The sequence below is a fragment of the Mastigoproctus giganteus genome, chromosome 3, assembly GCF_048544385.1.
Source record: "Mastigoproctus giganteus isolate SK-2022 chromosome 3, ASM4854438v1, whole genome shotgun sequence".
Lineage (NCBI taxonomy): Eukaryota > Metazoa > Arthropoda > Arachnida > Uropygi > Thelyphonidae > Mastigoproctus > Mastigoproctus giganteus.
The window spans coordinates 100,998,080-101,025,554 of NC_143577.1; the positions used below are offsets into that span (position 1 = coordinate 100,998,080).

General features: G+C 38.6%; 1 protein-coding gene across 1 annotated transcript in view; it reads right to left on the reverse strand.

Annotated features, from left to right (window-relative positions):
• TM9SF3 (transmembrane 9 superfamily protein member 3) overlaps nucleotides 1-27,475 on the reverse strand; it is a 357,433-nt gene that overhangs the window by 230,996 nt on the left and 98,962 nt on the right. Inside the window, exon 6 of the mRNA XM_090369370.1 lies at nucleotides 7,703-7,834. Within this exon, the coding sequence (XP_090225496.1) occupies nucleotides 7,703-7,834 (132 nt within the window). The remainder of the gene's footprint in view (nucleotides 1-7,702; nucleotides 7,835-27,475) is intronic.

The following is a 27,475-nucleotide window of genomic DNA, read 5'->3' on the forward strand; positions in this document are numbered from 1 at the left end:
CTATGTATTTATAATAAATTATATTTGCCTGTATTTACAATAAATTATATTTAACTTTACAACTAAAATATATGAAATATACATATAAAATATACATTAAAATATACTGGGTTAAGAACAATAAAACACATTAAAATATACTAAATTAAAAGCGATAAAACCACAGCTTTCGAAGGCTCCTGCCTTCTTTCTTCAGCGGTATGATACCGCTGAAGAAGAAGTATTTGGTGGTCATGGGCTCGAACCCCAGTCTGATCAAGAAGCGTGTGCTACGCACTGCTGCTCCTGCACACCTGGCTATGGAGGCGCCGCTTCACATGGTCATTGTAACTTTGTACAGCACTGTACATATAGTGATTTATATATGATTTTCACTCCTCTGTTTCGAGGGAATGGAAAAGTATAACTAATACACCGTCGGATAGAGGGGACCTTTCTCTATCATGTATATATTTTATTATTTTTTTGCCCTGTATTCATATCAGAATTTATGTTTTGCCTAATGGTCATGAGGCATCTGCATACAGGAAGAATTTCACCCCCCATTTTTCGCAAAGTTCTTAACAAAGGAAAAATCTAAACTATCAAGCTGATAGTGTGCCATTTACTCTTTATCAGCTAAAAAATTTTGGCCTCTCCGTGCTATTCATTCACTTGTAATTAATGTCCAAAATTACACCAATTCCTATATGCCTACCATGAATGCTGCTATATGTATAGCTTAAGCACTTTGTTACTCTGTTATTTTGAACTGTGCCTTCTTGTCCAAGGAATTTTGGACCTGGCCAGAACTGTGCCATCTACATAATATCAACAAATAATAACCGTAATTATGTCAATACACAAGAAATCCAAACTTTCTGGAACCATGTGCTGCCTCTACCACACATGGAGACTCCCAACCATAAAGTGGTCTCTGAGAAGCTGGTAGGAAAGACGATCTCAGTGCACAGGAGGTGCAAGATCCTCTTAAACTCCTTCCCACCTACCCAGAGCTCTTCTGCAACTGAGAAGATCAGTGATACCACCCAACAGGACTCCCAACCGGCTGATGGGGACAAGAATCACATCTTTACCCTTTGGACTGCCCTCTTAGAAGCACTGAAGAAAGATCAGTGTCGGGGGAAAATGATCCTCAACATTGATAACATCTGAGTGAAAATAGAGAAGATCATCCACGATCTACAGACAGAGAATGCCTCCCTGAGGCAATGCTGCAAGAGAAAGAAAAGACAGCACAGCCCCAGGGGTAACTTCTTTCCAGCTTTGCTCTGCTGACCTTTGCCTTGGTTACCTCAATACCCAAGGCAACCAAAGACAGCACTGGAGGATGCTCAAAGAAAAGATACTCACAGTCAAAGACAAAAAAAGACCTAGAAAACAACATCATCCTGGTTAAGGCAACTAACCAATCAGAGGCAAAAACAAGCAAAGAAGTGAAGAACAGCATAATGAACAGCTGAAGGAAGAGCTAAAGGAAATAATTAAAAGTATAAGATGCATCAGAGAAAAAGGAGTTCTTATAGAAACAGCCTCCTCTGAAGCAGAAAAGATAGAGATTTCATCAAAGTTGAAAGACCTGAATCTGAATATGGGGGACCCACCATGATAATTTACATCATTTCTAAAGACCTGACCAAGGACAACATCATAGATGAGGTATATAACAAAAACCTGAGGAGTCTTGATATGACCCTTCAGGAGGCACAGAATGTCAGAAAATTCAGATTCGGGACCAAGTCAAGGAACAAAGGCCTGGTGAACTGGATGATTAAAGTAACCGGGCCCTTAAAAAAGACAATCATAAAACAAAACAATAATCTTTCTCCAGTGGTCAGCGCATATAACCAGAAACTTTACAGTGGCATCTAGATGCTTTAAATGTCTTAGGTATGGCCACTCGGCAAAGACCTGCAGAAAGGAAGCCACCACCTGTGGATGCTGTGCTATCACAGGACATGTATACTCGGTTTGCCTGAAAAAAGCTAGCCCCCCCCAGTGCCCCAGCTGAACGCTGCATAAGAGGGATTGTAATCACTCATTTAAAGACCTCAGCTGCCCAGAATTCCTGAGAGCCAGTTAAATTCAAAACCACTTAGGGATAACAACAACAACAGAAGCAACTGGTACAGCAGTAATAATCTAAGAGTCATGCAACTAAACTGCCAAAGATCGATCACAGTTACGAATCAGGTCTCCAGGATTGTGGAAGAAAAGAAAATACAAATTCTACTCCTACAAGAGCCATACACATATAAAGGATCTGCCAAGGGACTGCTCACCAGGGGCAGGGTTATGAAGTCAAATGTGACAATCACTGGCTAGGAGGCAATGCAGTAGTATGCTGCTGGGCCACAATTGCAGTCTCCAACCTACACATTGCATCACCAAACTGATGGGGCTATGCACCCTTCACGCTGTTGCTGCCTCAATTGAGGGTCCTTTTTGAGAGCTCCACGTTGTCTCTATCAACATGGTGTTCCCAGCACAGACAGCCGACGGACCCATTCGTGCACTACCTGGACAATGTAATCAACAATCTGCGACAGCATAGTATCCTGATTGCGGCAGATACAAATGCTAAATTCCAATTATGGAACAAGTCCCTTCAGTGTCAAACTCCCTGAAGAAGCCATCCTTTCGAATGATCTGCATATTCACAACATTCCCGGCCACCCTCCCAACTGCACAAGCCCTCTTTGGCAGCTCCTACATTGATGTAACACTCACTAATGATAAACTCTGCAACTCCATACATAACTGGCAGCTACACACATCGTGGACAACCAGCGATCATAACCCCATCACCTTCACAGTCAGCCCTACAACAAGAAACAGACAGTGGACTCAATATGAAGTTAGTAGATTCATCACAAGGAAAGCAGACTGGCACAACTATGATAAACATATCTAAGACAACACCAGACAATCTGGAAAGAATGGGAAGCCCTGCAAAAGACTAAGCCACTGCCTTCCACCGCATGGCAATATCGGCCTGCAACACCTCAATGCCTCGACGTAAGAGGAGAGAGCGCACTGTGTACCGTGGTAGAACACACAAATCACCAAACTTAGGAACAACGAGAACAGTCAGGAGAAATATAAGACATGGAAAGACTACAGAAAGCATACAAAGAGGCTAGAAGAGTGTTCCATACAGCCGTCTACTGTGAGAAATGCAAATTGAGGGGAAGTCTTGTAGAACAAACCAGAAATTAAGACCCATGGTGTCTGATCTACACTCTTGTGATGGACAAGGTTATTAGGAGATATATACTACTCCACCAGGCTTGCAAACTAGACGGAGCCAACAACCTTAGCTGAATCAGTAGAAGCCATCCTTGATGCTATAGTCCATCAAGACACCCCCACACAAGAGAACACTTTCCGGATCAACTTTAGGCTTGACCACCTTGAACATGCAGGCATACCTGTATGAGGAACCTATCATCAAAGACAAAATCAGAAAGACCATCTGGTTCACCAAATCCGGAAAATGCCCTGGCCTTCACATGCTCGAAGCTGAAGTCAAAACGAATATGGGCTGCGACACCAGATGTCATAGTAAACCTGCTGAATGCTTGCATCAGGGATAGAGTCTTTCCAGCCCAATGGAAAAGGGCCCTTCTCAAGATAATTATCAAAAACCCCGAAAGGCCTCTAAACCAACCCGACTCACATAGGCCAATTGCCCTGTTACCCATTTTTGGTAAAGTACCGTAAAAGATTTAGTACACAACCAGACAGAACTTTATTGGTAAAAGTACATAGCCAGAAGATTTTTCGCACTCTCATTCAAAAGGCCTCCACTCTGAAAAACAATACAGCTTCACAAAAGGAAATGCAACGAAGATGCTATTTGTGCCACGATGCTGGCCAGCAATACCGAGAGGAAATATGCTCTTAGGCCTCTTTGTGGATTTCAAAGGGGCCTTTGACACCCATAGGTGGCAAAGCATCCTGGAGAGATTCAGAGAGGCCGGTGTGTCTGCACATTGTATCGCCTAGTGTCCAGCCATCTGGACGACCGCCACCTCACAGTCAAAACACCGAGGAAGTTACCAGACCTTCGACTATGGGGTTGCCCACAAGGATCCATCCTGGGTCCCCTCGCATGGAACACAGTGCTAGACACCTGGCTATCAAAACACCACCCTAATATCATGAACAGCTTATGCTGATGATCTGGCTATGGTCCTGCATGGAGATTCAAGACCACAATTGTAGGAAGCAGCCAACAATGCTCTAGACCTCTCACAGTTGAAAACCACAAACTTACAGCCTCAGCTGCTAAAACTTGACAGATGCTCCTCAAAGGGCACGTAAACCCAACCAGGTCCCCTCAAGATGACCAACGAATAAAGCTTGACCCTACCTACAAATATCAAAAAATATGCAAGCTCCTGAGGGTCAACAGGAAGAACTGGGGTCTGAAGGGGCAAACCTTAAAGCTCTACTAAGAATGTATTTTTCTCCCAATAGCCACCTATGGGGCCAGTGCCTGCTGCCATAGAGCCAACTACACCGTAGTAAAATGACAGCTAGACCAAGCACATCACACCATCCTCCCGATGACCTCTAGGACCTGCAGAACAGTTTCTACTCCTGCACTACAGATCCTAGCTGGCAAGTTACCTCTTCATCTCGAGGTGGAATACCATTATCTAATATACCATAAGAGATGGAACCTCCATGCAGCAGCAACAACATAGTATTGAACCTGAACACCATCCGAGAAGAGAAGAAAAGAATTAAACGTGAACTGATCTCCATCTGGCAGAATTCCTGAGCCGCCAACCCACTTGGAAGAATCACCCATAATTACATGCCAACAGTGCAGGACACCCAAAACAATTGAACAAATGGGTCATAGCAAACTTACACGTGACTTTTCTGCTAACTGGACATAGCAGCCTCAATATAAAACTTCATGCATTGGGCCTAGTAGGTACAAAACCCTGCCTGCACCCGTGGAATGCTGGAGACAGCCCACTACATTACCTTCACCTGTCCGATTTACCAAGACCTGTGAATGCCTCTTCAAACTCTCACGCAGGTATATGCACCGGAACAGGAACCTCTACTTATACAAACGAAAACTTTGCAGCATTCAATGAATTTGCAGAAAATGTATTCAAACAGCGATGATGTATGATGGCTCACTTGAACTAGGATCCTGCCTGGACATGACCAGCCTGCGGGTTCTACCCACATCCCAGCAGAATTCCCGACAAGAGAAACCCACTGACAATGACTACCAAACTTGGAAGACACTCCAGACCATGACAACTAACCCCATATTGGGGTGGGATTACACAATCTGACTCAGTCACGCTGAGTGGGAAACAGGCCTCAGCCTTGTAGGCTCCCTTCCAGAGAATCACTCACTAACCCTTAGAGTAGGATATCAACCCCTCCAGCGACCCACCACTAGATGGGCTTGCTATCCCCTTTCCGGGTTGGGATTGACTCACTATCCATCACTACAATCTATATTCTTTTACTGCTCTCATCACTTAGTTTTCTAGGAATGCCTTCTCCCATTTCCAACTTACTATCCTCTTATGCCCCCCGCATCCCAAACTTCTCCCACTTGGTGGCAATAAGTTCAAAGTTCATAACGTGGTGACCTAAGTTCAAACTCATATTAGTCTACCATTCAGAATATATTAAAGGTTTAAAGGGAAAGGCCAGAGGTATGTTACCCATCATTTGGAAATCTAATCCAAATGCCTGGCTTATTGGGCTAATCTTTATTTTATTCCAATAGTGACACAATGTTGCAGCAGGAATTATAGAAAATTTAGCCAGAAGGCATTGTTGACTTTGGACAATTCCAATGGACATCCATATTCATTAGTGGATCATTATCCAGAAATTAAAATTATGCTTCCAAGTTCCTCTTTCAATATACAGTTTTTGGATCAGACCAGTCATAACTACCCTCACACAATACTACTAAGGGCAAACAATCAACCAAGCTACCAGAACAACTGACAAGGAAGGTGAATCTAAACTAAAAGAATTCTGAAATGGTTATAACATCTAGAATGCAATCAACTTTACTAGAGAGAGTCTTGGGCTAAGACAAAGTAATCAATGAATGATTTCTGGAAGCTAGTTATGGACAGAGTGTTAGTTACAAATTTTGAAGGTTTTCAGGAGATTTCCCCTCTGAAAGCTTCCATAAAAGGAGCTTCACCTTAGGATTTAACTGCACCTGGAAGTCAGCATTGTAGATGTGAGAACTGATTGCATCTCATTCAGACCCTATATCCAACAAAGAGCTGACTGCCATCCAAGAGGCAAAAATGGAATTAACTGAAGAGAATAAACAGCGAAATCAATAACAGCCATCCTACAAAGACTGAATGAAGAACCTCAATAAAACCTTTAGTTAACTTGGGTATTTTAAGTTTGTGAAAGAATTTGACTCTATTGCAAAAAGAAAAGAACTTCAATGGTTCAGAGAGATGCTGACTGATTACATCTTGCTATAGACTTTTTAATCAAGAAAAGAATAAGGCATGTATTCAACTTTCAACAAATTTTTCAACTAAGTTAGCAAAAGGGCCTTCAACGTAAGTCTGCATACTAGTCACAATTGCATACAAAATGTAGCAAGCCTTCCATCTAACCATTTAAAATGGTGTTTATTCTGTCTAATAAATGCCACCACCAGTAAACTGAGATGAGTTGATTCTAAAGTAAAGAAGTCTTATTTAAAATTAATTTTGCTGATTATATTTAATATCAAATGTAGCTTTTAAATATTAGTTTCCAGTTTGTGATTTATAAGTGGATCACACTACAGATCCAACCCCATCTCAAAAAAAAAAAAAAAGTTTGTCTGAGAAAGGTTTTTTTTTTTTTTTTTTTGGCACATCAATGATAGAATTATATTTAACTGTATACATTGTCTGTAAATTGCATGTATTCTGTAATTGATTTGCTGAAAAACCTGAGTTTCAGACAGAAAAAACCATGCTGCAAAACCGAGACCAAATTCATGCAAACTATATGAAAAGACCCATAAAAATTCCTCGCATCATCAACGGGATTCAACCTCAGGTCTCTTCTACTCAGTATGTGGAGGACATTAATTCTACCAACCATGCTATCCGCAAGGACTGGTCTGAGAAACACACTACTTGTGTCAGCAGTTGATATCACGAATTATGCGTCTGAAACATATACAGAGTGAGAGAGGAAAGGGATCTAGCAAGTGATCTTGAACCACCTATAGAATTTCATTTTATAATTTCAAATAAAATTTCATTTCATTGCCGAATTTCATTTGGGTAGCAATCATCCGTGATTGCTACCCAAATGCAGTCTTACAAAATTTGTCTAATTTATCAAGGTTGGTCTTCTGCCACTTCACACCATGTCTTTACCTATAGCTGTAACTTATTCCCAATGCCACACTGCTCCAGTTTGTAGAATAAACATTAATGTGGAATAGTACCAAAAGCATTATTTTACCTATGACCAAATCTATGCAGCACAGTTGGCAAAATCAGAACCAATGAGGATCAAAACTAAAGACAATCTAGAGGAACATCAAATTCACATTTATATTATTTTAACACACACACACACATTAATTTTTAAGTTATTATTATATTTTTTTTAAAATCTTTGGTTCATAGAGCAATGCACCCAGTAGCCAGTTAAAACTTTAAATATAAAAATCACTCACCATATCATCCATTTCTTCATCTTTGCTGTATCGTGCATAATCTTTTCGCAAAGTTCTCATAAGGATCATGCTCACTAGCCCAACCAAAAATATTACCATCATAAATGAATTAAAAATTGAAAACCAATGGATCTACAAAGAGAAGTAACCAGAAGCAATTAACTTTTATTTTAATTTAATTAAAATTTAATTTTAAGTTTTTTTTTTCATAACTAATTTTTTAAATAAAATGCAAATGCTCAAAATACACTCTAAAATAGTGTAAATACATTATAGTGAACTCATAAAGAAAAGCTACATAAGCAGTATAAAGGCATTGATTTAATTGTATCTCATATTGTGACTACCTTCAGAACGAGTTACCATGTATTTCACTACTTCAAATAAGTAACGCTTCACTAACAGAAAAGACTGTTACTTATTCTCAGTGGGCATCACCCAGACAGTAAGTACTGTTTCAAGGTTTGTTAACCAGTTAACTTGTCAGTGGGTGGGTAGGTACTCTGGTGTTGCAATCATGACAACCTAGTTGAAATTATTTCCACAACATGAGAGATGCCAAAAGGTGTGCAAGATAATGCTTAAATAATATGTAAATGCTCAAGTTATGATATATTATTAATTTAAAATACACTATAAAATATCGGTGTAAATCACGAGTTCGCTATGATATATTTACACTGATATTTTATAGCACATTTTAAATCATAACATATTATCCATTGAGCATTTACATTTTATTTAATGTATTATCTTGCACATCTTTTGGCATCTCTCATAATGTGGAAATAACTTCACAACTGGGATGGCATAAATGCAACACCAGAGTACCTGCCCACCCACCGATGATAGGCCAACAAGCCTTGAAACGGTGCCATCTGGGTGGTGGTCACTGAGAATAAGTAACAATAGTCTTCTCTATTAGTGAAGCATTACTTATTCAAAGTAGTGCAATACATGGTAAATGGTTGTGAAAGTAGTCAACAATATGAGATACAATTAAATCGATGCCTTTACACTCAACATGTAGTTTTTCATTATGAGTTCACTAAGGTGTATTTACACTGATATTTTATAGTTAACTAAATTTTATACTTAAGGATTCATTATACATGATGGCCTCCGTAGCCGAGTGGGCAGGAGTGGGCAGTAGCACACGCTCTTTGAGTGGAACGGGGTTCAAGCCCCTGACTGCTGAATACGGTCGATCTGCCAACCCGCACTGGACCAGCGTGACAGATTATGGTCCATTTCCCTCAGTATGAAAAGTTGAGGAGGCTTCCATCCTGCAGTGGGTTGATAATGGCTGCACTTTACTTTTTTATACATGATGAATCACTGCTGATTATCTGGAACAGTGCTTACCAAAACTTTTATGTGCCAGGGTACACTTGAAAAATTATAATTTTTATACAGCACACAGAGATAAACTGGGGCAGATTTTGGGTTGTCTATAAGGACTTTGTAAAAAAATTTATTACATTTGTGTTATAATATATATGAAATTATGATAAGAAAAGTAAAATATAAATAATACGGAAGATATTAAACATTTTAATACTAAACTCATACAAAACTTTAAAATAAAATCTATCTGATTTTCTGATTATTTTTAAATTATAGAAATTTTTCTTGCATAAGAAATGATTTAAATCATTTTTTGCCTTGGATGAAAAAGATATTTTTCAAATTGAAGTTAAAAAAAAGAGAGAAAATATAAATAGGAAAGAAAACGTGATTTTTATACTTCCATAACATATGGAAGGTCAAACTCAAGTGCTTATAAACTAAAATCAGACTCTAATTAGGCTCTTGTATCTTTGCATATAATAAAATTAAACCAATAAAATTTCGAATGGTTGTTCAAATTGGATTTGATTTTTTATAACTATGAAAATTTTATAAAATTAAATCTCTCGTGGCACACTAATGTGCCACAACACAGTGGTTGGGAGGGTCTAATCTAGATTACTGCTATCTCTTTTGCCACTCCAACATGTTGATATAGAAAAGATGCAATTTCTGGCAAATCCAGAAATAAATATCCTGTACAAATGGACTGCCAACTGATGAATTCTAATCAACATCTGGAAAGTTAAAATCATCCATAATACAATGTTCTGATTTGCTGCTTCACTCTGTCGCTGTTCATTAAACTTTTCAATATACTGTTTCAGAATCAAAGTTATTCTTAACCAAAAGCATAACCAACACCTACATCTTCTTCACATCTTTTCTATGCACACTGTACATATTCAATTTCCTAATATTAAAATGGCACCATGTTTCTGATATACCTATGATAATCAACATGATGACCTAACCAACACTTAAAATTCACCAAATTTATTTATTATACTCCTAGAATTAGTGTATAATAAATGTGTACCTGCTCATATTTTTAGTAACTCTGATACAATGCATATAATTGCTAGTTCCACATGGACCCTCAGGAGGCCTTATGTTCCTATGCTTCCCACGCTGCAGCAAATCACAATGGAAGTAATGTGAAAATTAATTCCTTCTCTTCTTGTGACTACCATTAAGATTTTAGTTTCTGTATCTCCTCCAAACTAGAAGTTGGAAAAACCATCTAAATTTGCCTCAATTGCATTTGAAAATATTCTTGCACCCTTCCTATTCATGCATATCCTGTCTGTATAAAAAGAATCCCTTCTGTTAAGAAACACAGGCCATGCTGGTAAAAATTCTACTCATATCCTCTGTACAATCTCTCCATTTAAATCTCTTCAGGGCCAAAAAGTTTAACATATTCTCATAATGAAGTCACTCCTAACATGCCATAGCACAAGACACTTTCAAATTTAGCCCCTAACCCACAACTCAATATCACATCATATTTTAAAGCCTCAGACTGCAACGGCATATACTTACCATCATTAATAATGTATAATACAATGATATCACCACCCCTTGTACTCTTTAAAGATAAGTGTTCTACAATATCACTAATTTTTGCCCCTGGTCATATTCTACCTATCCTTATTGAATAAAATTAACACCAGGGGCTCACATCTGGTGAGTATGTGCTTGGTACACCCAGGGTCCTGAGCTGGGTATCATCATTCTTCTCTTTTTTGGTGATTCCCACCTATTCTCTCTCTCTCTCTCTCTCTCTCTCTCTCTCTCTCTGGGTACTCAAATTTTTTTTTTTGGCTGGTGCAGCATAAGCCACAGGCTTCCTTGCACCATACAGCTAATAATAATAATAATAATAATAATAATAATAATAATAATAAAATATTGCAATAAAATAAAGGCAATAAAATGGATAAGATCAACTCAAAGTGCTAAAATAACAAGTGGCTTTTTGAAGCATAGTGCCCCTTTTTCATTGTTTTGCTAATAGAGATCACCTACAATTTGATGAAAGTCAGTAGCTTTGAAACAAATGTCCTGTGAGTGTCAGATTTTTATATATTCAAGTGAAGTGTACAATTCAAAAGGATATTAGCAACTGCTTAGGAAAACTGTGAATAACAGTATTTGTTTCTAAGCTGAACATGAGCCCAAGCACTAGTGCAGAGTATTCAGCATCTTCAGTGGAAGCAGAATGAACCTCATGACTGAAAAAAAAAATGACATGTACAGTGTACCCAAGCTTTAAAATATTAATCCATTCCAGAGACACCACCGTATCAAGAAAATATGTGAACCCAATAACGCACTGTTTTTTGGTAAATTCATTCCAAGATCTCAGAAGTTGAAATTTTCGCTATATAACTAAGCCATTTATCTCTCTAAAAGGTGATTTTTATAATGAAAATTGTACATATTAATTAAAAAAACTGATTAAAACTAATATATTGATTGACAATACAAAAAAAAAATCATTTCAACTAAAGATGCAAAAACAAAACAAGTGGCCAACACATTTACAAATTCTGCTATTGGCCGAGAGGAAGGACCATGTGGTCTGGTCGGAGCCAATTGTAAACCCATTCCATCATAAAGTAAAATAACATTATCACTGATTAATGGAATCGGCGCATTAATACAAAAAACAGATATAAATCATTAAAATGTACTACACTTTCATTGTTACCACATTTTCGATTATAAGAATCAATTTTGAACAACCTTTGTGATATTTTTGTAAAGCACATTTGTGGAGGTCTCTACCATAAAACAATTTGCAGTTTTCAGTTTATTGGGCTTTTCTGTTAGTGGAATCTATTATAAACAGGTAGTAAACTTGATCTTATTGAATTTGCAATAATACCAATTTTTTTTTTTTTTTTTTTTAAATGAAAATCCAGAATGAGGTATTAGAACTGGTAGTACTTAGTCCAGTGGGTTGGAGGTTGAGAAGACGAAAGAAGATCTTTGTTGACATTACATTTGAACTTCTGTAGAATGTAATTTTCAGGAAATATGTATGAAGGAAGGTTGTTCCAAAAAACGGCAGTTGAATGAATAAACGAGGATGATGAAAAGTTGGTTCTGTGAGTTTGAAGTTGGACAGTAAAATGGATGCTGGCTGGTGGCAGCATGTGTTTGGACTGTTTTGAAAGAAAGAGCAGAAATTATAGAAGGCAATTCAGAAGAACAGTGCTCGTGGAGTATCTGTAGAAAAGGCATGCAGCAGAAACAGAACGTCTATGAGACAGAGAATGGAGAGACTCTGTTAGAGATGAGTCATTAATTAACCTAACTGCCCTCTTCTGAATGGAATCTAGAAGTCTGAGAGAGGTTTTGGGGGCACTGCCCCAGATGTGAGAACATTCCATGGTAGAGATGATTTGCAATTTGTACAGAGTGTACAGCTGTTTGGAAGAAAAGTAAAAAAAAAAAAAAAGAAAGAAAACCAAGTTAAATGCAGAGGAAGCAATATTTGTAATGTACTTGTGCCAAGAGAGATTAGAAATCAGGGTATGCCCAGAAGAGATATATCATCATGCCTAGAAATCGGAGTAACACCAAAGATAAGCATAGGAGCAGAAGAATCCTTTTTGCAAGGTATAAGACAAGACTGAGTTTTAGAAGGATTGAAATCAACTAAGTTGTCACTACCCCACTGGAGAATTACCTGGAGATCGGCATTTAAGGAATTGGTGGTGGATATTCGAGAAGTTGAAGCTTGAGCAGGGCAAGGTTTCTCGAACTGGAGAGTAGCATGCAATAAGCTATTGTTGTTGTTTTATGGTGTTTAATGGCGCATAAGCTACACTGGCTATAGTACGTTATCATCGGCATAACTATGGATAGGATTTCCAGTCAATGGAAGGTCATTTATATACAAGAGGAAAAGAGTGGGGGAAATAACTGAACCTTGGAGGACACCAGCATTAGTGAAGAAGATAAAAGACAGAGAGCCATCTACCATCACCTTCAGTGAGCAATCAGAGAAAATTGGATATCCAATTACAAAAAACAGTTGGCAAACCATAAGATGGTAGCTCGTTTTGAAGACCTTTATGCGAAACATGATCGAAAGTTTTGGAGATGTCAAAAGTAACAGCTTGTGTTTTACCAAACTTTTCCATTGAATTTGTCACAAATGGGTAACATAAGCCAATAATATAACCAGTGGATCAACATTGAATGAATTCATACCGGCGACTGAAGGTTTCTAGATAGTTTAAGAGTTTCCAGTTAATTGATTTCTCCATTACTTTAGAAAGAAAAGAAGTAAATGCTATGAGACATTAATTGGATGGGAGGGATTTATCACCATTTTTTGGAACTGGCTGGATATGAGCAAATTCCAAGCCGAAAGAAAAACACCTTTCAAATAAGAAAGTAAAAAAAGGTGGGAGAGAACAGAAGTAAGTTCAGGAGCACAGATTTCGAGAACAAGTGGAGAAATGCCATCAGGACCTGGAGCTTTCTTAGCATCAAGATTCATCAAAATCCTTCTGACATCCTTTTCACGGAAGACCACAAGAGGCATTGAATGGAGCATGCTGGGAATGGTGGGAGAAGTTTTACTAAGATCTTTAATACATGAGTTGGAAGAAAAATGTGATGCTAGCAGTTCAGTTTTATCCTTGGCTGAAGTGACAATAGAACCATCTGGTTTTGATAGAAGTGGGAGCAGAGATGGGCAAAAGTTGTGGCCAATAGCTTTGGTAAGAGACCAGAATACTTGGCTACCATTAGGGTAGTAGCCAAGCATTCTGGCTTTTGGTCTAACAACAACAACAGAAGCTGTTGTTGTTATTTGGTTTTTAGGAGCATTAGCAACTAAGGCCATATTGCTCCAAGGATATGCGGTGGTCATTCCCTGACCTTTCCACATCCTCCGTATTTGGTGGATCACGGGCTTGAACCCCGGTCTAACCAAGAAGCGTGTGCTACACACTGCTGCTGCTGCCCAACCTGGTTATGGAGGTGCCAAGGGCAAGAAACAAGTTTTCTACTCTTAGCCTGTTCAAAATCTAGTTTGGACTGATTAATAACTGCTTTACAATTGTTGCACGCTTTGGTGAAGGCAGAAAATGAAACTGAAGAATTGGAAACAAGCCAATTACGATATGCAACATTCTTCTCTTGAACAGCCTTAGCACATTTATTGGAAAACCAAGGTTTAGATAAAGGACAAGATTTTACAGTAGAGTGTGGAATAAAGGATTCCTTTTCTACAAGAATAATTTCACTGACACGATCTGAGCAAACGTTGACATCAGAAGTTTGGAAACAGTAATCCAACTAAGGAAAAGAAGAAAAGAAACCTCGCAGGTCATCCCATTTTGCATTCTTGTAATGCCAAACAACACGAGGTTGGGAACAGCCATGAGATAAAGGCTCCATTGGAGAAGAGACAATCACCAAGTTGAGATCTGAGGTGCATAAACGACCACTCACTTCGACCATGTACTTAAAAGGGTTGTTTGTGAGAAAAAGATCAAGCGTGTTGGCTATATTAGCATTACCATTAGTAGAGGTATATGATGCAAGAAAGCAAGCTTATGCAGCATCAGCCAAAAAAAAAAAGAAAAAAGAAAAAAAACCACTCCCATTTCACCCCTCCATTCGTTCGAAATACCTGTCCAGCTCAAGCCTTAATTTATTTAGGCTATCAACTTCCACGACAAGAGATGAAAGTCTGTTCCACCAACCAACTACCCACTGGCTAAAGGCAAATTTTCGCACATCTATCCTACATCTGTCTTTCCTCGATTTGAATTTATGCCCTCTCAGGAGATTATTCTGAGCAAGAGGAAGAATTCCATCAGCATTGAGCATATTCAAACCATTCAAGGCTTTATACACCTCTATCAGATCACCTCGCCAGTGCCTAGTCTCAGGACACTGTAATTTACAAAACTTAAACCTTTCTTCGTAAGAGCAACCCTTTGATCCCTTCACTAACCTTGTTGCCCTTCTCTAACCTTGTTGCCCTTCTCGTTCCAGCAGCTCTACATCCTTCTTGAAATGAGGCCTCTAGACCTGTAAACAGTACTCAAGGTGTGGCCTGACCATTGCCTTATAAAAGGGAATAATCACCTTCTTATTCCTGCTAGAAAAATTCCTGTATATATCCTTGATAAGACACCATGAGCTACTCTTGCAGCCCATCTGCACTGCTCAGAGAACTTCATATCTGCCTGCGTAATTACCCCAGGTCCTTTTCATTCTCTACCATTGTCAGTGTAGTACCACAGAGTTGATACGTTGCTCTGCGGTTGCTGTTTCCCATATGTATTAATTTACATTTGTCAATGTTAAACTTCATTTACCATCTCTCAGCCCATCTGCTCAACCTTTCCAGATCCTGTTGCAGCAGCATAGTGTCAGTAGTGTCCTTGACAATCCTGCCAACCTTTGTATCGTCTGCAAACTTGGACATTAAGCTTGATATACCATTATCCATATCATTTATAAATACAGAAAACAATAATGGACCCAACACTAAACACTGAGGGACTCCACTAATAACATTAGTCCACGATGAGCAGTGTCCATTGATTACCACTCTGTCTTCTCCCCATCAATCATCCCTTTATCCATAGCAGCAATTTGCCTCCAATGCCACACTGCTCCAATTTGTGCGGCAGTCTTCCATGTGCAACAGTTGCAAAAGCCTTTCTAAGATCCAAATATGTAATATCAAAGTTATTCCCTGCATCCAGATCTTTTGTGACTGCATCATAGTATCCAATCAAATTGGTCAGGCAAGACTTTCCCTCAACATAACCATGCTGTGTACGAGCTATAACTGAAGTCTTGTCTAGATGATCCTGCAGTGCTTCTTTAACCAGTGCCTCCATTAATTTTCCTGGAACAGAAGTTAAACTCACAGGTCTATAATTATATAAATTGGTCAGGCATGGTTAGGACTGTACAATATTCTTGTAGGCAAATCAACAATATGTGCAAGGTCATTAGTAATTGCAAAAGCGTCAGCATCTCAACCAGGTGGATCGGTGTGACTAGAAAATGGAAGCCAGCTGGAGTTGTGAACATTAAAATCACCAAGGAAAATTACCTCACTGTTAGGAAAGTTGGACTGGAGAAAGTCAAGTTGCAAAGAGAGGAAGTCAAAGAGCTCCAAGTGATTAGTGGAGTTGGGAGAACGGTAAAGACAACAGATGAATTTGACACAATGGGGTAGAGAGATTTTAAGCAAGAGAAGATAGAAGAGAGGAGAGTTCAAATTACCGAGTCTCTGACAGGGAATATCGGGAACAGACATATGCACAGGTACGAGGCGAAAGGAATCATACAGCGAATAATTTGGGCAGAGATGAACAGTAGTTGAATCAACCGATAACTGAGATTCTGTCAGAAAAAGTAAATGGGATTTGGCAGACTGCAAGTGGAAATGGACATAACTGAAATTAGAACTGAGACCACGTATATTTGTGAAATGAACTAAGAAGTGTTTGTGAGGTTTAGATCTTTTCGCAGATAAGGTTACTCTATTAGTTTAACAATTCATGGTGTATTCAATATTAAGAAAAAGTGGGGGGACATGCTGTATGAATTAATGAAATTTTTGGATATGGCATACACATCGTAAGAATATACCCAGATTCTTGACATACTGCGCCTCGACAATGCCTCCCCCACCCACAACACATTACTCTGACTCACTCCAGTCACTATCTGGCAAAGTAGAGGTAGCAAGATTATACACTAGCTGATCCGGAAACCTCCTAAAGAGTTACCAATAGGTTCGGTTTGGTGTACTAACTAGCGGCCACCCAGCAAACACCATGTTAGAGTTGCTCCCCCGAAATGTAAGGAAGATTGGATCTCGCCTTGGTGTTCATCATGACCTCAAAAGTCATCAGTCATACTGCATCATGGAAGAGATGGGAAAGGGCTGACCGGAACTTAGCTCTGGAGACTAAACATGGGTTGCACCACTTCAAGCCTCCAATAAGCAAAGTAGTGGTATTGCACCGGTTGATGAGAGTCATCTACCACCTAGTGTTGCCTGGTAACACAGACAGACGGAATTCTTCCATGTGGTGTGGGCACCACACTTTAACCCCTGCTCACGTTGGTTCCCACCTGGGTGGTCACCACTGTGCTTGTGCATGGAGGTTATACCCAGGATTACTAACAGTCCCACCATCGTGAAGGTGCAAGCAGAGGATCTGGCTGTTACAGACCGTCCGCACTTTGCCGAAATTGGGTCCACTTGACCTGAATATCAGTTCCATCAGCGTTTTAGACTCCCAGGTAGCAAGTACTGAGAGAATGTCTGTGATAACCTCAAGGACCAAACTGTAAGGGCTACAAGAGTAGTTTAAGGGTACCTAACATCCCTAATTTCAAAATTAACCCTAGATATCTTAGGGTTAGATTTCAAAATCATCAAAAAACAACTTAGATTTCAAAATCACCAATTCACCAGTTCTGATTGACTGGAATTTTCTGGTATGTGAATTTATGTAGGCAAATTTATTCAAGATGTTTTCTAAGATAAACCCCCACCTCTATCAGACAGCATTGCCTGAGAAGTTCCGTAACTGCAGATAATTTCATCCAGTAATATCTGAACCAGTGTGTTTGATTTCTGATCAGCACAGACAAATATCTGTCCAGCATGAGAACATATATAAATAATTACTATTAAATATTGATTTTCCCATGGATGTCAATGGGAAGGGAGTTTCCAGAATATTTCCATCAATAGCAATATTCTAGAAACTCCTAATGGGTAAAAGGACAGCCTAAATGGATGCCTTTAGCCCCTTTTAGTCACTGAATACTCCTAGGCTAATGTTCATGGCAAGTGTTACATAAATAGATATATCTTCATGTGTAACACACAAGAAATACCTTAGTTAATTTAAAGAGAGGATTTTCAAATCCCAGATGCTCAACTAGATCATTATTATGATGAAGACATCCAATCTCTCATATTTTGAGAAGCCATCATCCTGACATGTCTTCACTTCAACAGTCTAGATACAGATCTGCATATTCTTGCCCACTTTTCAGACTAGAGCAGACATGGGAAACTTGCAGTCCCTGGGCTGCATATGTCCCCTCCATGACTGCTTCTATGGCCCGAATACTATCACGATCCTTATATGCATTTAGGTCATAAGAAATTTACAATAAGTCCATGCGTCTAGTGGTAATAAGTCACAAGGTTTAAGCCATAAATTTTAATATTAGTTATCATTGTATCCACATTTTCTTTACAAATAAATAGACTTGGAATGTGTAGCAATATATACATACTGCCAATTGTAATTAACAAATATAGCATTAGCAGAGGTATATGATGCAAGAAAGCAAGCTTACATATCATCAGCCAAAAAAAAGAACACACCTTCCCAAATCATCTATCCATTCACTCCAAGTGCTTGTCTAGTTCTGCCTTGAACTTATTTAAAATGTCGACTTCCACTACAACAGATGGAAGTTTGTTCCAACAATCAACAACCCGCTGGCTAAAGATGAATTTCCAACCAAAATATGGCAACTTCAAAAGTGTCTCGTGTTGATAATGTAGTGATAAAGGCCAGTGATAAAGTGATAAATTGGCATAGTGGAGTACATGTTCTATAGTGTGGCGTTGGGTTATGTTGTTCGTGTTGAGTGATTGGCCACTTTGCCTCCCTGACAGGCAGCAGAGACTGCCACCAGCTAGATACCATCCCTGATACAAGAAGCCAGACCACAGATCTACTGATCTAACACAGGTATATCTACTAATTTACGAGGAGCAGTACAAAAGTAATGGCTTCTATTTCTTTCCTTAAAAAATTCAATTCCTACAACTATGCTGAGTGGTCACGAGAAAGAGTGCAATGGCACGTGCTCTTTGAGTTTTTTTTTTCTTTTTTTTCATAGTTGTTGGCGCATAGGCTTCTGTGGCCATAATGCACCTCCCAAGGTTTTTGCAGTACTTTTATCCAAGCCTGAGGCGGGAATCAAACCCGCGACCTTTGGGTTGCCAGGCAGGCACTTTACCCACTCGGCTAGCTCTCTGAGTGGACTGGGATTCAAGCCCATCACTACTAAATACAATAAACATTTGCATTGACTTTGGTGAAGGAAATACCAAAATAAAACCAAAATAAAACCTAGCCCACCAGATTGTAAAATTTCGGCTGGGCATATCAACATGGAGGAATCACAAGCGTTCCATCCATGTCGCTGACCCCTAACTGGAGCAAACAGTGCAAACAAAAAAAAAAAAAACTATGCCTTTTACATCAATTAATCCTCAATCATTAATAAACACACTGTTATTTTTCCACCAAGTCACCATTTTCTATGCACTTCCACCATCTGAGTCAGACACTGTATTCCAATCATGTAAAAGTCCTTACTCTTGCTCCGGAGGGCTTTGTGAACACTTTGCTTGAGCTGGTCGTCGTCAGCAAAATGGGTTCCATGGACTGCATCCTTCAGCAGGCCGAAGCAGTGACGGTCAAAGGGTGCAAGAACCGAGCTGTGAGAGGGGTGAAGAAAAACAGTGCATCCCAGTTTTGCAATGGCCTCCATCGTGCACAGATTGGTGTGGGGTTGTGTTTTGTCATGGAGAAGAACTTCGTTAAGGTTTTTGTCCGGTTGAACTCAACATTTCCACATATCAATCTGAGTTGATTTTGGTGCCACCTCCAAGAAGTCCACAAGCAAGGCCCAAAACACTGCTGCTATGACTTTACCAATAGAAGGTTGTCTTTTGAATTTATTCTTGTGCAGTGAATTTTGATCGTACCACTCCATTGACTATCTCTTCATTTCAGGGAAATAATGGTACACCCAAGTTTCATACCTGTGACTATGAAACATAAGCATGAAAGAAAAACATATCCTTCACTCTCGTAGCACTGGAGAAGTTCCATACAGATGACTTTCCAGGCTTCTTTGTGCTCATATATCAGCATTTTCAGGACCCACTGGGTGCAAACCTTGTTGTAGCCTAGTTCCTTTATGATGGTTATCACAGCCCTATACGTACTGTATCACACAATTCATGTGTTGTGATGCGGTGGTCCTTTTTGATCAGCACACCAACCCAGCTCTTGCTGTCTGCTGTCACTGATGTTACTGGCCGGCTGCTTCAGGGATTGTCAACAATGTCCCTTTCCCCACTCTTAAAATGTCTTACCCAACATCTAACTGCTCACATCAACATATTGTCATTCTAAACATTTTTTAGATATGTTATGGATTTCGGTAGGCATCAATTTCCTTGGTAAGAAGTTTAATCACCACTCTTTACTTAATATGTATATCTGTAACATCCACCATTTTGAACTATCCATATGTTGCACTCACGGACCGATCACAGTGCCACTTAGTATGGTGAAACTAGAGACCTCTGGTGACCACTCAGTGACACAGAAAATGATCTATGGCGCCACATTTGAAAGCAAAAAATTAGAAGGTATTATTTTCGTACCAGTCCTAGTAGCTCAATCTACTGATCTAACACAGTTATATACTGTACCAGTCTAGCTCACTCCCTGTGTAGGAAGTGAGGGTGTAAAGAAGGAGCAGAAGAGAAGGAAAAAGATCAAAATTCCTCAGGTCTTTTGCTGACTAAATCCAGAGCATTCTAAAATGAAGGAAAATTCATAGCTAAGCGAGTGACATAAGTTGGCTTCACACTCTTCTTTGAGCATTCCTAGTACCAAAGTAGGCAGTCTCCTGCACATTTTGTTACTTTAAGTAACTTTTCTGACTGTTGATTCTTACTGGTGCACTTATTTCTTTATAACTATAATTTATTACTTGTACACTTATAACCTAAGATTTTGGAAACATTTATTTCTTTTGTAAAAGTCAGAAGGTCGCTTTGCTCCCAACTGCCTCGTGTTACACGAACCTGAATTAATTTTTATTAGTGGGGGAACCCCCCACACCCCATTCTTCAGCATTTTTGATTCGTTTTCTGTTAATAGAAAGATTTTTAGCTGCCTTCAATTGTCCATGTGAAAAACAGTGATGTTAAGTGAATGCCAACCTTAGATAATGTTTTGTTTATTGTCATACTAAAAGCCAATTTAACAGGAAACTGTTCTTTGAAAAATGAAGTCATATTCCCCTTCGTTTGAATACATATGAATCTGTGGAATATATGCTTTCGATCCAGCTGTCACCTACGACGTGTTCACAAACCAAATATTTCTTCCTTATTTCTACTACACGTAGTCTTGGTCTTGTGATATAAAAGTAGTCTTTTGTTTCTTTCCTTTCTTAATTGTGAAGCCTTTAACTTATTATTTTCATATTTTTCAATAATCCCTTTGTTTTCTTCGATATCAGGATTTTTAAGTGCTGCTTCACACTCAAGATCTTTTCTTTTCTTCTTAGCCTTTCTGATATGACCTTTCTCTTTTCTACTGCCATTATTAACAACATTGCTAATAGCTGAAGAAACTTTTGAAAAAACTGAATTGTTGCCTTGAGACATGAAGAATTCTAAAAATTAAAAGCACCAAACTAAAAATTAAAACCACTATAAATATTCTTTTATACATAGAAATATTTAAAGACTAAAAAATTAAGAGTTTGTAAAAGCATCTTTGAGAAAGAGCTGTCAATCACTTTGTTGTAGCATGACACAATAGCAGTTAGCCCCGCTTTGCGGAAAGCAAAAAGTGTGAACATGAAAAAGCAAAATATTCTTTTATATACAGATTTACTGTCCTCCTTACAATGATTTGAAACTCTTTTTACTATTTTTGGATAATGCTATTCATCAAATTAATTCTTTCAACTATACAGCTGCTGGAGATTTTAATGCAAAAATCTATTTCTTGGTTCAGCTCACTTACTAGTTCTAGAAGTTGTTCTATAGAACATTTCCTCCTATAACACTTAGTCTACTAAATCAATATTTGTATTAAACAATGATAGCAGTTCAATTATATTCTTGTGTATTTACATATTTTACTGAACAGACAATTGTGTGTGTGTGTGTGTGTGTGTGTGTGTGTGTGTGTGTGTGTGTGTGTGTGTGTGTGTGTGTGTGTGTGTGTGTTCAATCATTCTTAAAATCTTTGCTTTGTTTTTATATAATTTGAATATGCATCTGTTCTTTCCCCCTCCTCTGGTTTTCATCAGTCTGGACCATTGATACCTGGGACTCTTTCTTCTTTTCCATGGGTGTGGTTTTTTTTTTTTTTTTTGGTTTTTTTTGATGGCACCCACTTGTATAGCATAACCCACAGTGGGTACGGGATATCACCTGACCATGAGCAGTTAATGATAGCAGAGGACTAGCTCCTCATACCAGGGATAGGCACTGGAAAGCAGCTCGCTCGCCTGGTGATCACTGCTTTCTGGTGGCAAGAGGTCAGACAACATAACTGACATACACAGACAATACTTTACTCACATTGGCCCTTTTACAGTCTTTCACATCATAGTGGATATGTGGCAGAGTTTAACTGTAGTTCCTGGTGCTATCCTTACATTAGAAACTTACATATACACATGACTGCTTCTGTGTTATTTCAATTCACAGATCTCCGGTCTGCAATATTTTTAACAATTTAGGAGATACTGAAATTCTCTACCTTCTTTTGAATAGGAAGTGAAGGCAATTTCCTATATCTTGGTCAGACAATGAACGCATCACAAGGAAAGCTGATACTTTAGTCATAAAGCAAGCAACTAACTCTCTTTGCACATAATATTCATGTTTGTCATTATCGATACTGATGGACCAGCAGGAACTACAGTTGAGAGGTTAATATAATCCATAAGTTATCAGCCAAATCAAGCCCAGTCAAGGAGAGGCAGGAATAGGAGTTGGAGTGGGGCTTAATGGCACAAGGGCCTATGGCCAAATTGTGCCTGTTACTTTGATCTAGAAGTGACTGTATATATATAGGAAATAGGTCTAAAAGTGACTGTAAACATCACTCATTTTCAGATAAGTAAAAAGTTCTGAGAAATTGCTATTGTCTCTCAAAGTACAGGAACTCCCCGACTTACGCAAATTCGACTTCACAAAAGTTTTTGCCGGTCGATGTAAACTTTAAAAAATTGTGGAAACATTTTGCATCCTGCAGGAATAAATGGAGGAATCATGAAAATATCGTAATGTGAACCCAATAACACATTGGTTTTTTTTTTTTTTTTTTTTTTGGTAATTCGTTTCAAGACCTTGGAAGTTGAAATTTTTGCTATATAACTAAGCTATTTATCTCTCTAAACGGACATTTTTATAATGGAAATTGCACTACACTTTCATCGTTATCATATGTTCCATTAAAAGAATCAATTTTGAATGCCTTTGTGATATTTTTCTAAAACACATTTCTGGAGGTCACTACCATAAACAATAAAAACAATTTGCACTTTCTGGTTTATTGGGCTTTTCTGTTAGCACAATCTATTATAAACAGGTAGTAAATTTGATCTTACTATAATCCTGATAACTAGAATTGTGTGGGTTTTTACATTATTATGGTGAAATGTGTCCCCATCCCCTTCACTGAAATCTTCGGCACCTCCGTAGCCAGGTGGGCAGGAGCAGCAGTGCATAACACACGCTTCTTGATTAGACCGGGATTCGAGCCAGTGACCACCAAACAAGGAGGATGTGGAAAGGTCAGGGAATGACCACCGCCATATCCCCGGAGCAACATGGCCTTAGTTGCTGATGCTCCTAAAAACCAAATAACATACAAACAAACTGAAATCTTCGATCATATAAAAAAACAAATTTTCAGAATCTTCTCTTCATTCCTATTTACTTATTACAATGATGAAGGGAAAGCAACCAATGGAAAGTGCAAGTGCTGGCAGTGCTAGGAAATGAAACAAAACAAAATTGATTTAGAAATGAAGATGATTAATAAGAAGTACGAAGCAAGACAAAGCTTGTCACCTATTGCATGGAATTAGGTCCTGCTGCTTCAATGGCGATTACTATTTTAAGAGACAGTGCGCATATAAAAGAACATGTTCAAGGATCAATATATTTCACACCGAGGCCAGTCCGCCCCAACAGTGATCACAAAACAGCATTCAGCTATATCGAAGATGGAAAAGCTATTAATAATATGGATGGAAAATCAGATTCAGAAGAGAGTGCCCCTGAGTCCAATGGCCATTCAAGCAAAAGCAAGAAGTATTTATGAAGATATTAAGGATACGTACGGCAAACCCCAAGCCAAATTCGTGGCAAGCAACGGGTGGTTTAATAGGTTCAAGCATCATGCTGGTTTCCAAAACATTAAAGTATGCTGTGAAGTTGCCAGTACCGATTCTGCAGCTGCAGAGAAATTTTGTGATGTGTTGGAAAAAACCCCTTCTAAATCTCCACAGCCGTCAACTTACGCAGTGGCGTGCTTATCAGCTGGAGAGTTAATTCAATGATGCTTGAAACGTAAAACTTGCTGACATTATGCCTGTCTCCTCTCTCTTTTTGTAATTTTATAATTTTGAAATTTTTGTAATTTTGTACATTTTTGTAACTTTTCCTGCGCATGAGATAAAAAAAATTGAATAATTCTATTTACATGTTCGTCGAACATTTATTTTTTGCTTCTATCAAATTTAGCATGGATAGTTGTAAGTGCGGAATTTCCCCTAAATGCTTATTTAGGGAAATTCCGACTTACGTAGCGTTCCGCAGAACACAACCCTTATGTAAGTCGGGGAGTTCCTGTATATGGATTAGTTGCAGAGGTTTTTGTAAGTTAAGCTGCAATTTGAAACATGCAATTCTAGCTGAATGGTAATGTGCACACTAAACAGGAATATGCTTAATGGTAAGTAGGGAACTACAGTGTAAGCAAAGTGGTAGGGTAGCAGTAAAAAGAGGTGTGTTAGATATGTGTATGGCCAATTCATGCTCTTGCAAGCACAACCTCTTCATGCCTGTTCAATCTGAAACTGGATCTCCACAACTGTGGATTCTGTTTTATCTCAAGAAGCTTTTTTTCTGTCTGGTATGCCACATTTCAGACATCTCAGTACATATCCATCATATGATTGCTTTGAAATCAGAGTAAGGGTATCCAGCAAAATTTGACAGTCAGCTTGTTTTCATCAAGGTTACATAACTGTGATCTGATTTGTGTGAGAAATGGATGGGACTTTGTGATTTATTCTATAAGGCACTCACTGCACTTAAAGAGTCTATATATATTATGACCTGGGTATTTAAAAGTCATTAAACAAATGTAAAGCCAATTTGATTGCATAGAGTTCAGCTGTAAAAACACTGCATTCAATTGATAACTGGACACAGACAGTGGATGCAGGAAGGATCGCTGCAGCTCCTACTGATATGTCAGTTTTTGAGCCGTCTGTATATACATGAACTGTGAATATTGACCAATGCATGAGCCTCATGTGTCTTAAGAATTTGATTCGATAGGGAGTATTTTCTCCACTGAAGAAAGGAGTTAAAAGCAAAGAGGTATATACATTGCCTATGGTGCTTGCACTGCATTTGCAGCTTGAGATATATTTCCAAGATTTGCAATTTATTCCAGCATTGCATTACCTCTTGTAGCTGCATCCCAGCAGGTTTGTTTTCATTGGGTTTATTTCTATATAAGTTTTACCAATGAGGTTCAAAGAGATGTGACCAGATGGGGTGAGAAGGGATACCACGTAATTTGGCTGCATAACTAAGAAGCAATACTTTTCTCCTGAAAAGGAGAAAAGTATTGCTTCTTAGATTCTATTGATGGATGATTCTTAGATGGAGATTCTATGGCATCTATATATAGACTTTGCACTGGGGATGCCTTAAAGGCTCCTAAAGCAATCCTGAGAGCACTGGACTCAGCCAAGCTAATGCTGTCTTTCGTGCAAAATCATAAACTGGGGCAACATAGTCTAGACGAGATCTTATCAAGGTTCGATTCACGTGTAAAAGTGTGAAGCAATCGGCTTCCCGTGCCATAGAAGAGATAACTTTGAGGATATTCATCTTTTCCATGCACTGAGTTCGCATTTACATTACATGGCTCAACATTAAGTTTAGTATCGAGTACTAGACCTAAGAACTGGATATTTTTGCTAAGTGCTACTGGTTGAGTTCCTAATCTTAGCTCGGGATCTGGATGGAGCTGACATAGTAGTAGTAATGGAGGCATGTGATGCAAGAAAGCAAGTATATGAGCTTACGTAGCATCAGCCAAAAAAAAAAACAATTTCACACATCCATTCCCTCTAAAATTTTGTTCAATTGCTCCTTGAATTCATTTAAGCTATCAACTTCCACGACAGATGGAAGTTTGTTTCAGCAATTAACCACCAGCTGGCTAAAGGCAAATTTCCACACATCTATTCTACAATTGTCTTTCCTTAATTTGAATTTATGCCCCCTCAGGTTTGTAATCTGAGCAAGTGGAAGAATCCCATCAGAATTCAGAGTGCTCAACCCATTCAAGGTGCCTTGTACACCTCAATCAGATCACTTCACAGGTCCTAGTCTCCAGCCGCTGAAATCTGAACAACTAAGCCTTTCTTGGTAAGAGGACCCCTTTGTTCCACCTTACTAATCTTGTAGCCATTCTCTGTACACACTGAAGCAACTCTACATCCTTCCCAAAATGAGGCCTCCAGACTTGTACACAGTACTCAAAATTGCCTTATACAAAGGGATAATCACCTTTTCCCTACTAGCAAAATTCCTGTATATCATTGACACTACCCCATGACCTGCTCTGGCAGCCTGTCTTCATTGCTCAGAAAACTTCATATCTGACTGCACAATTACTCCCACATCTTTTTCATTTTCTTCCCAAACTTGCTCAGTTTGCAGCACCCTTCGTATCCCAGTAATTTTTTCACAGCATCCCTGGACCAAAAGAAATACTTAACACAGTAGTTTGACCTTTTAATAATCCGATTATCTGTGTATGTATATATATATAACATTAAAATATATATATATATACAGCAAACCCCCGCTATTCGCGGTATCTGTATTCGCGGTTTCGCGTATTCGCGATAGCCGATTTAATATAAAATGAAACCTGAAAAAATGTGAATTTTAAAGCGCCGTGAATATTTTCCGCCATAAAAAACATGGGCGTTGCTAAAATTATCTTTCCCGGTCAAAACAGCGCTCAGTGGGTGGGGGGAGAGGGGTGAAAAAAATCGCGAGCGTGGATGTTTCTCGCTAATCTTTGTTCAGTATGTGTTAGTCATGGAAGGTTTCGTCGTTTGCTTTTAATTTATATGCTTATAAACTGAATAAATTTATCAATTTATAAATTGATATGCTTACAAAAATGATAAATCTACCGTTTTGCAGTGTAAAACAGACTTTTTCGAGTGTGTTAACGGAAGAAAGTGACTTTATTGTGGACAAGTTCTTTCTAACCCCTACAAAAATATGGCTACGAATAAAAAGAG